At 35.5% G+C, this 12,176-nt stretch overlaps 1 protein-coding gene across 1 annotated transcript in view; it reads right to left on the minus strand.

Moving 5' to 3' along the window:
* The window catches only part of SPAG16 (sperm associated antigen 16), an 873,487-nt gene that overhangs the window by 417,092 nt on the left and 444,219 nt on the right, over window positions 1-12,176 (minus strand). Inside the window, exon 12 of the mRNA XM_060151305.1 lies at window positions 9,065-9,250. Coding sequence (XP_060007288.1) covers window positions 9,065-9,250 — 186 coding nt within the window. The remainder of the gene's footprint in view (window positions 1-9,064; window positions 9,251-12,176) is intronic.

The following is a 12,176-nucleotide window of genomic DNA, read 5'->3' on the forward strand; positions in this document are numbered from 1 at the left end:
ATTTTGTACAAACTCATGCCAGATACTGTGAAGAAACAGTATTTAAAATTTCTATGAAAACATGTCCCTAGTGTTTTAAGAGAACAAATTCAATTTTATTACCTAAATAGGAAGTATTTCCCATCTCACAACATAGTTTTATATAAGAAAGCAGTTTAATTCTACCTAAATTTTTATTGCTTGCTATTTTTATATCAGTTTACATCTTTTGATATGATGCACTTGGACATCCAATTCATTTCGATAACAACTGAATCAAAACAGAGTTTTCTTTAAAGGAAAACCATTTCAGTAATTCCAAAACAATGTTTCAGGGACATGGTAATACTTAGTATTTTCTGTCTCCAAAAAATGGTTTTGAAACAAATTGGGTTTTGGAGTCATATAGAAAGCATAAGTAAGTAAATAAATGCAATTTAGATTAGATGATATTTAAAATATTTGAGATAGTCAAACATTTATGCACTGCTTTAATACTAGTATATGTATATACATCAACATTTGGATATACACACACAAACACGTGTGAGCATACTATACATATGATCAAACCTTAAATATACAAGTATATGTGAAGATAAATGGAAATCAAAGAAGATGTAATAATTGATATATTATCCACGGAACAGGATAAATTGATCACAACAGGTCAATTTTAGAATGCTACTATGTCTTTTAATATAACATAATTATGTTTCAAGCATTGCTCTAGCAGTCTATTAATATATACCTTGGGTGCCTTTTCAAGTATAAGAAGGCAAGCTGGGGGGTTTTACAATACAAGACAGGTATTAATGTACCAATAATCCACGCCCTCGAGTCTTAATACTTCCTACATTGCTATGCTTTAAAACCATTAATATTGTACAATATGTCCTTCATCTCTAATATATCCAATTTTGCATATGTATCATAAAGGACATGACATATATTATTAACAAAATATATTATAAATACTAACCTCCCTTTTTGTAACTTATTTGGTGCTATCTCATCATTACTAATTTTATAGTAAAGAAATAAATTTCTCACAATTTGGAGTTCACGTTGGTGCACTATCTGACCAAAGAAATTAATAGTACCTACTATTAAAAGAGGATACCTCACCATTAAGAGAATCTTAATATTTTACATTTCGTTTTTCTTAATTTTAACTGTTCCTTTTATTTATAGCATTCTGTTTCTCTCATCTCATCCAGGCTGGGGGTTATATTGCCCAATGAATTATTAAATTAAGAAGGAAGCAATGTTGGTGGGCAGGAAGGAACACTCAGTTCTCTTCAATGGACATCACCTGTTAGATGAACAATGAGAAGGCATCCCTCACTCTACAGCATTTCCTGGAATGCCAGTTGATGAATCTGGTTGGAAAAGCTTTTTTATAAAGTTCACATTGGTGTTCCAGTATAAAGAGAATAAGTTTTATGCCTTCCAGGTGTCTCAAAACACAACAGGTGATTTGCTTTCTCCTTCTCTCATAACTCGTAATGCCTCAGCAATTCCTAGTGTCTTCATCTTCCAAATCTATCCAAAATACAAGCAATTCTCATTACCGTCACTGTTCCCATTGTGGCTCAAACCTTCACTGTCTTTTGCCTGGATGGTTGCAATAGCCTCCCAACTGCTCTTCCTGCTTTTACCCTTGTCTCCCCAGCCCTCCTCTGTCACAGTTTAATCTAAAAACAGTAACCAGAGTCATCTTGTTAGAGTATAAAACAGATTATCTGACTCTTCTGCTCAAAACTCTCCAGTGTTTTCCCATCTCATTGAGAATAAAGGTAAAAGACATTCAAATGGGCTACAAGGCTGTGTGTTGTGTGCCGCATACATGTTTAACTGCCTTATCTCTACTATTCACTTGTCTACTCCAGTCACACTGGCCTTCTTGTTGTTCCTTAGTCATATAAGTCCTGCTACCACCATAGGGGAGCTCACTGCTCAGAAAAGCTTGGAATGTTCTTCTCCTAGATATTGTCTTGGCTTACTGCCTCACCTACTTCAGATTACCCAAATATCAACTTCACAGTGAGAATTTCCCTGACCATCCTGTTTAAAATTGCAATTCCTTCCTATGCCCACCACTCCTTTCCACTTTTCATATTTTATTTTTTCTTTACCAAACTTAACACCCCCAAATACTATATATAATAGTTTATTATTATTATTTTTAATTTGCCTTATTTTCTGCCTCGCAATAGAATGTCATCTACATGAGTACAGGAGTTTTTGTCTATTTTGTTCACTGATAGAGCTTAGTGACTAGAGCAATGCACATAACAAAGTATCCAATACATATTTGTTGGGTCTACAAATAATTTTTGAAAAAAACAAACGTATAAGGTTAACCACAAAGCAGGTACTATTTTGTATCCTATCAGCCTGACTGCAATCAGCAAAACTGATTTTCATCAGTAAGTATAGTCAATGCTACTATGAAATTGAAGTCCTTAGTGTTTTTTCTATTGTTTAAATGAAATCATTATTATTGAATGGAGGCACTAATGGAGGCACTAATGGAGGCACTAATGGAGGCACTAATTTACTGTACTTGCATTTTAACAGCTACCTTTATAGGCATTAACTTCCATGCAAATCAGTTATTTGACTTACAGATATTGCTAACGGCAAATAGGACTTAATAGGCTCCAAAAGTATTGCAACAGATGTCAAGGATGAGAAGTGAGAAGGGGCAAGGGAAAAAAAAAAGCAGTTGAATGGCCATCTAATATCAGCACAGAGTTTCTATTATTATGCCATCCAAATAATTTTGATAACATTACAGGGCTTGTAGTAGTTGCCTTATTAATATGTCGTGAGGAAAAAAAAACATTACCTGAAAAATATTTACAAGGTGCCTATACGGGACTGGGCAGATCAAAGTACTACAACAAACAGAGTGGGAATATAATTTTTCAAATAAAATAGAAATTTATTTTCTTATTTCTGATTAGTCCAGAGAATGCTGCAGGTGAACTGGAGGTAGGGATTGGGGGTGGCTTTACATCAAGCAGGCTGACGATCATACTGTCATTTTCAACGATTGGTTTCTAAGGTTACTCTGGCTATGGTCATTAATATCCCATCCCACCACATGGGAGAAAGAATATAGAAATGTGCATATCATTTCAACTTATATTCTATTGCAGAGAACTTAGTGACATAACCACACTTAACTTAAAGCAAGGCTGAGAAACACCACTTAGATAGAAAGCCAGGTGTCCAATTCACATGGAAGAAGGAGAAAGCGAGTTCTGGTGAACAGCTAGCAGTCTCTGCCACAGTTTGGCCTTTTGCGCACCAAATATCTGTGCCGTCCTTCTTTTCACATGTACAGTATTCAGTTATATCCCCCACCCCCCACCCCCGCAAAAAGGAGACAACACAAATTCTCACTCATTTACTGCTTGTATCTCGCAGTCCATGATCTCTGCATGATGCACAATCTGCTCCACTGGGTTGAAAGGTGTCTCTTGTGTTCTAGTGACCAACCAAATAAAAGACAAGCTTTCTGCCTTCTCTACTATCACAGATAAAATGTACAACGATGAAGCAGGGCACAATACTGCAATACAAACTCCAGTACAGAAAGTAGGAAAAAATGGGAAATACACAAGAGTCATTAGCCCAAAGAGTGACAGAATCCTGGGCAGGCATCGTGAGAAACTTTGTCATTGTACTGAAGTTTTTTGATTGAATCATGCCTCTCTCACTAAGAGGAGCTCCTTTGCTTATTATTCTTTGTGGTCTCTGGCTTTGTTCCATGGCCAAGGTTTTTCCTTGTCCATTTTCCTCTATGACCACATCTGAAGTGGGAGCTGTTGTCTGTGACTACCTTCCAAACTATATAACACTAGCAGTCCACTTCCTTTGAATGTAAGTTCAGGGTCCTGAGGACTGTTCTACAGTTAGAAGAGTCAGGAGATTATTAAGGATAGGCTCATGGTTTCCTTGCCAATACAGTTCTCTCAAAAACGAGGTAGGTTTTCTGATATATTCGCTTCCAGTGAATGGAATGCAGTGGTAACCACAAATTACTTTTCTAAACATAGTTCTTAAACTTTTATTTTTCTCTCAAACATAATTTTCAAGTCATCTGAAACAATACACCTGGATATAAGGGCAGCAGATTTACTTCCCATTGTTTAGCGTCCAGAAGCTGAATTATACAAAGCACTCTGTTTCCTTCCACCTTTGTTACAAACCACTCAATTCTTGCCTTTGTAATATTGTGTTAAAATCAGTGGGGGCAGCTACACTTGGTAACATTTTGCTTGTTTCAAATCCTTTCCCCTCAAACTACAAGCTAAGTACAGGCACACAGTCTGTGTTCCAAACCTCAGAGATACAGTGTGGTATAGGCACTCATACAAATACCCAACTACCTTGGGGAGAAAAGCATCCAGGGGCCAACCAGAATATCTTATCTGATATTATAAACCGCAGATGCATTGCACATTCTGTTTCAAAATTGCTGCATTTTTAAATTACTTGTAATCTCACTGAGGGCAGTAACGGAGTCTTAGAATTTTCTAATGTCTATAACACAGCCCAACACTGGTAATTCATTACATGAATATTTATTGATGAGCTTATGCTTTAAAGAAACACAATTTTTATAGTCGACTGAGACATTTACTGATTTTCCTATCTAATTTTCATCACTTTATAGATTTATGTAGAATAAGACAATTAAATTATAATTTGAATGTGGATGGGAACAGGGAAAGCACTTTCTTCATGTGTATGTGTTGATTTTCTCTATTATTTATGCAACCAAATTGCCATGCATCAAGAATTCTCTACTTAGGATACAATGGTGTGTGTGTGCGTGTGTGTGTGTGTGTGTGTGTGCTTTAAGACTGATTTTTAAATGGTTCTGAAGAAACTAGGGGCAGGACAGGAATAAAGACGCAGAGGTAGAGAATGGACTTGAGGACACGGGGAGGGGAAAGGGTAAGCTGGGACGAAGTGAGAGAGTGGCATGGACATACATACACTACCAAATGTAAAATAGATAGCTAGTGGGAAGCAGCCACATAGCACAGGGAGATCAGCTCAGTGCTACGTGACTACCTAGAGGAGTGGGATAGGGAGGGTGGGAGGGAGACGCAAGAGGGAGGAGATATGGGGATATATGTATATGTATAGCTGATTCACTTTGTTATAAAGCTGAAGCTAACACACCATTGTAAAGCAATTATACTCCAATAAAGATGTTAAAAAAAGACTGATTTTAAAGCATGTATTTGAAAATTAAGGTAGCAATCAATGATTACAAATTAAAACACATGTAAGTTTCTACTATTTTATAAATGATTATTCAAAAGACCATTGAAGTACTACTTTTAATTATTCATAGAAACCTCGTAGAGTGTCAGTGCATCCAGACTAAGAATGCCCCAGATATTGTCCAGAGATTCTTATTAGCATTTAGTAAACGTGGGTCTTGATCTGCATATTTTACATTAATTATGATTTCCAGGTATACAATTTTCTGGTGAGGAGCTAATTAGATGGTCTTAGCAGGTAATATCCAATTCAGGAAGAGTTATAGGGCTAGGGATATGACACCAACCAAAGGATATTCAAGGCTGAGCCAGGGGTTCAAAGGGAAGGGCAGACTGTAAATACAAAAAGAATATATTCTAAATTCTTCCATCTCTGGTGAACAGCAGAGTCTATCAATATTTTTTTAATTAAAAACTATGTGGCATTGGGCTCCCCTGGTGGCGCAGTGGTTAAGAGTCTGCCTGCCAATGCAGGAGACAGCGGTTCGATCCCTGGTCTGGGAAGATCCCACATGCCGCGGAGCAACTGAGCCTGTGTGCCACAACTACTGAGCCTGTGCTCTAGAGCCCACGAGCCACAACTAGTGAGCCCGCGTACCACAACTACTGAAGCCCGTGCGCCTAGAGCCCGTGCTCTGCAACAAGAGAAGCCACCGCAATGAGAAGCCTGCGCATTGCAACGAAGAGTAGCCTCCGCTCACCACAACTACAGAAAACCTGCACGCAGCAACGAAGACCCAACATAGCCAAAAATAAACAAAATAAATAAAAAATTAAAAAATAATAAAAAATAAATTAAAAAACAAAACTATGTGGTTCCAATATAAGAGTATATGACCCAGCATAGCACAGTTTCTACCACCATCATCTAACCAAGGCAAATAACCTCTCCCCTTAAGTCACTAAGCCAGTTCCAATGACCTACAAAATTTTAAGCAAGACACTAGTTTTAGACATATCTACACAGTATGGATCCATGAGCAATCATAAATTACAGCTCCGTGCTTTGATTATAACTTTGAAAGGTCTATCAATAGCCACCAAAGAAACAATCAATCTCTCCCTATTTGTCAATATTTATCCACTACCTCAGCTTCAAAACTGGTATAATTTCTTTGTCTTTGATGATGACAGTGAGCTCTTGACACTGATGGGAAATTTGAAATGTAAAGGATTTTTGGCATCAATCAGAAGCAATTTTGATCTGTTATATCAATATCTACTGGGTCTCAATTGGAAGACAGTATTTGGATATCAGGGTTATGGAGAAAAGCTTTCAAGTCAAATTGTTTGAAATTATTCTAAGTAGGGCTGAGTCTACTGGGAATCTTTTTTTTTTTTTAACACAGTTTGATTTAAACACTTTGAATGATTAAGACATTTGAAGATATATTTTAGAATGGACCACAGTCTTCTATTAAAATCCTCATCTAAGCCAAAAGTGATAAAAAATTAAAATTAGATAAATGTTAAAAGTTCACTTATATAAGTCCTAGAGATCTACTGTACAAAACAGTACCTATAGATAACAGAACTGTTAGCATACTTAAAATTTTTCTAATAGGCTAGATCTTATATTAAGTGTTCTTATAAAAATAACAATAATAAAGAGGGCAGGAGGAAACTTTTAGAGGCAATAGATACGCTTATGCATTGATTGTAATGGTTTCATGGGTATATATTTATCTTCAAACTCATCAAGTTGTTTACACTAAATATGCACAGCTTTCTGTATGTCAATCATACTCCAAAATAAAGTAGTTTTAAAAAATTCCAGTAATCTATTATAATAAATATTTATGAAATACGGTTGCATAATATAGAAACATAATAAAATTAAGAATTACATGATTGATTATTCCAGATAACCAAATGGTACGCACATGAGTATTAAAACATATCTTAAATTGTCACTATTTTAGACAGAAATAGGTTTAAAATGTATTATTTAGAGCCATGTTTTCTCATTCAGAATATCACAAACATTAGTGATCTGTATCTTTGTAACTCAAGTGGATTATACTATTTATCCATTAATGCTCTGTAATTGTCAAGGTCTAGACAGGAGACAGAACTTGCACTTAACATTTTAACAGCAAGAATTTAATATATGGGATTGTTAACTATGCATAAAGTTGTTAGCTAGATGACTATAAAGAGAAAGCAAGAACATTAAGGTATCATGGAGAAAGCCGCCGCAGGAAAGAGCTACCACCCATAGGACTGAGTGAACAAAGGCACTGCAGTGGCATTATTGAAACGTAAAACCTTGGTGGGGGCACTACAGAGCTGAAACTCAGCCTCTGAGGAGGGGGCATGTGATTGCTAGTACTGATGTTCCTCATCTTGGAAAAGAGGCCATGCAGAGTTGGGAACACAGAGCTCTGAGAAGGGGGCACCTGTTTGCTGGAACTAATGTCTTTGATGATGGACGGCATGATGCAGCTGTTTCTGCGAGCACTGGAAAAACTGTCAACTGGATTCAGCTGCTGTGATGAGAATAAACTGATGCTGCTGAGGTGAAGTGCTGCTAGGGGATATCCACTGGAACCGCAAGTCCAGAAGCAGCCCACAGGAAGGGAACAGGAAGAAGCAGGCCCCTCTACCTCCCCTAGCCTTGTGGTCTCCTGCAGGTGCCCACTATTACCAAAGCCTAATAGAGAGTCAGATGGCAAAGCAAAAATGTGGTTTGCAAAGTTCCAGCTCCAGCATCACAAAAAAGATACAGGAGGGCGAGTTTGGTACTGAGAGAAAATAGCATAATGACTGGCACATGGCCTTAAGAGATAAACTACAGATAGAACAGAGCACACCCTTTCAAAGAACCCTCCCAGGAAACCTGTTGACTTTTCTGTAAGCACCTTACATGCTCTCTCTTCTAAATATGTTATCCATGATTCAAGGAAGAGTGGGGAAAGTTTGTTAAAGGTACCTGTTTTACCCATGACCCCCAAAACAATAGTGTCCACCTTTAATGCAAGTTCATCTTTCTCTTACAAAATAAATTACAATGGCTCAGTGATAATTGTTCACATAAATTTTGAGGAGTCACTGTCACTTATATTTGGAATCTGGGCATGGATTAAAATATTAAAGTGATCAGAAATCTGACTGATGATCTTTAATCTCTTAGTTAGCTGAAGCAATCAGGGTATTGGATACCAGCTCTTTTTATCTTATTTGTATACCTAACAGGATGGAATAATCATCCAAAAATACAAAATACAGGTATTTTGATAGCAAAAATATAATAAATTTGTCTCTCTGGAATTAAGATCAAAGCATATGGTATTGTATAGGACTTTGCTTTCCATAAATTGGATTAATTCTTACAATTTGTGAATTGCCAAGAAGCATTTAATTTGAGAAATGTTATAATATATCAAAATTTAGTGAAAAGCAAACAATTATTTCTGTCATCTTCATGCCTACTGAATTGTTGGTTTGACAATCCAGAGAGACAGCAGACCTATGGAGGGGAGAACGAAAAATCTAACTCTTTAAAATAAGTCTTTGTCTCTATCTTGCTTAAAACAGCTTCCCAATGAAGCAATTCTAATCTGATTACATAGGCTTGATCTTGAACCTACATTTAGAAAGAACTCATTACATCAACAGAGATTAATGGAATTAGAAATGGATTTTACAGAGATTATTTAAGTAACTCTATAGTTTTATAATTAACAGGGTTTTTCTTTTAATTTCCCACTGAGGGAAAATTTATCCATGTATATTTATCAACATAGGGTGCTAATATTGTTCAAATTACTTCTTACCTATTAACATCCCAGATTTTGCTAGTTGTATCCAATGAGGAGGAAGCCACAAAATCACCACAGGAGTGCCACGTGCAGGACCATACTGCATGGGTGTGTCCTTCGAAGGTCAAAATGCAATTGCCTTTAGACAGGTCCCATAATTTAACTGTAGTGTCACCACTTGAAGTAGCCAACTTGTTGCCACTATTTGCAAGAACATAAAAAAGTAATCTGTTAAAAAAATCAACTTGCAGTTAATTTATTATGAATGGTTGTATTCTGTGAATAACTTGTGTGTGTGTCTGAGTTATTTTTACTTTTAAGGACATATCTTTATGCCTGAATCTTATTATCTTATTTGAGTCTGCACAATTTGATACTTCCTTATATTGTTTAGTAATTCAAATTGATTAGAGAACTGCTGTTGCACAATTTCTGTATTAATTCTATAGTCTTCCAGATTAATCCACTAAACAGCACTTTTTTAACATATACATTAGTTTCAGGGCTATGTTAGGCTCTGTGGATGATATAACCTCAGAATGATGAAAATTTAGACGTGGGCTAAGACAATTTCAAACACGTAATACAACATAAAACAGTAGGTCAGCATTGTTTATATTTGTATTAATTAAATGCTGCAGGAGTGCAGCTTGCATTTTGAAGAAATATGTGAATCAGAAATGAGAGGACTTTGGAGCTACATCTTGAGAGATGAAAGATTTTGAAGAGCTGGGTGGTTAAGAATGAGTCATTGGATTTTCCATTTGAGTCATTAGTAGATGTTAAAAAAGCAGTGGCTTTCAAGTGGTGGACCCAAAAAAAAGTTTAAGAAATGAGTGGGTGTCCATATCATGAAAAGAAACATCTAGGTTTTTTTTTGTAAAATATCAACTGCAAGAAAATTTCAATGCCTTCATCTTCTCCACATCCTTCAGCATTGTTTGCTCCTTCTATGTGTTCTCTTAGTAACTTTTCTCTCACTGAATATAATGAACTGCTTATCTGCCTCCTTCCTTGTGTTTTTGATGGGGAACTGTTTCCTCTCTCTGTTTCTACAGCATCAAGCATTATGATTAACCAACTGAAGTGCTCATTAAATGCTTTCAGAATGAATAAATATATGAATGAATGAATGAAGTGATGCTATAAATGAAGAAGAAAAGTTGCCCAAAATTTCTAAGACCGTAATGGCACTTGCATCAAGACAAGCATTTTGCTTGCTTGCTTTTACTTGCTTACTTTTATGCTGAGAGAATTAAACTTTTATGAGCAGCAACCACTGGAGAGGAAGGCTCAAAGATTCTGCCAGAAAAGCAGATTATAGAGTGAAGACATTTGCATTAAAGTGATAAAAGGATATTTATTTCTTTTTCAAATTAGCAGATTTTAAAAATTACTAAAAAAAAGTACTATATAAGCGTAGTCCTTTACTAATAGGTAGATATTAAAAACTGTCCTTTGCTTTGCAACTGTTGTTTATCTGTACATGTTTGCCATTAAAATATTTACTTTTTAATATTAAAACTGAAAAATACATTTGTCTAAAGATACCGCATTATAATATCACATTGAGGGTTATATCTTCAAAATATGAATCTGGGTAGGGGCCTGGGGGGACACAGACATTCAGTCCATGACAGTATATAAGTTAAAAATAGGGATGGTAGAAAAAAAGAATACATTTTCCTGGTCAAAATCTCAGAGGAGAATGATATAAAATGGGATACAGGAAACACTCAAAGAATTACAAGTTGACAATTTACAGAAACTGGAAATTTAAGATGTAGAACCACAGATTCTGGAAGAAAAATGTATACCAGGTGGAATAAACAGTGTAAACAAGAAGAAATCTTCACTTAGATAAATTTTAGTCAACTGCAGAGCACCATAGGCAACAATATAAATAATTAGAAGAATAAGAAGAGAAAAAAAGAGAAGGAAACGTTATTTATTTACATAGCGCTTAACACATGCTAGAAACTCTACTAAGCACATTATATACATTTGATCCTCACAAGCATCGAATAGTTTGGGCAGCTTTATTATCTCCAAAACTCTTGAACAGTATCACAGAGCTAGTAAGTGGCAGATCTGGAATTTCTTCAAAGAGCCAAGAGAAAATCAGGTTACTTTAGAATTATCAAAAGTTCCTCTCAAGATAGGCAAATAAAAAATATCCTCAGCTAAACAAAGCAGTTCTCCCCTAGGGGAACTACTAAGAATGTATTTCAAGGGGGGAAAAAACAGATCCTAGAAGGAAGATCTGAAATGAAGGAAGGGTGAGCAAAGAATCTGGTAAACATGTCAGTATATCCAAACACTTATATAACATCAATAGTGCTTGAAGAAATTTAAACAAGAAAACAACAGTAATATTGACAATAACATTCCTGTGGAAGACACTACACTGATTAATTTTAAACTTTATGAAGTCAAGTCTGCATGGTGAAACGTTAAGGTTAACCACTAAAAGAACAGGAATAGAGTACATAACTTCTAGACCAGTACAAAAAATGAGAAATAGGTTTTTGTTTTAATATCCAAAATAAAGCAAGAAAGGAGAAATACAGCACTAGAATAAGTGGTAGGAATAGAAAACAAACAAGAAAAGACAGTAGAAAAAAAGTGAAACATAATAATACCAGTAAATACAAACGACCTAAACAGGAAGTTAAAAGACAAAGATTTTTCAGTTTGGCTAAAAATGAACAAGTTCAGCTACATGATGTTTACATGAGGCACACTAAACTCCTTAGGACATAAAAAGGTCAAAAGTTAAGAAAAAAAAAGATACCTAGCCTAAAAGGAATGGAAAAAAAAAGATGAAGTAGCTCTATTAATATCAGACAAAAAAGACCTTAGGGCAAAAATGTGTTATTAGGGATAAAAATAGTCCCTATGTAAATAAATAAAATGATAAAATGTTTCACTCCTAGGAAGATTTTTAAACTAAATTATATAAAAATACTGAATGCATCTTAACTGATAAAAGTGACAATGTTAGCACCATAGAAACAAAAATGACCAATCTACTGTCAAAGTGAAAGATTTATGCACCTCTCTCAATTTATTTTCTAATTCAAAATTCAAAAAGATATGGAATCTTTAAGGAATAAAAATTACAACC

The sequence above is a fragment of the Lagenorhynchus albirostris genome, chromosome 6, assembly GCF_949774975.1.
Source record: "Lagenorhynchus albirostris chromosome 6, mLagAlb1.1, whole genome shotgun sequence".
Classification (NCBI taxonomy): domain Eukaryota; kingdom Metazoa; phylum Chordata; class Mammalia; order Artiodactyla; family Delphinidae; genus Lagenorhynchus; species Lagenorhynchus albirostris.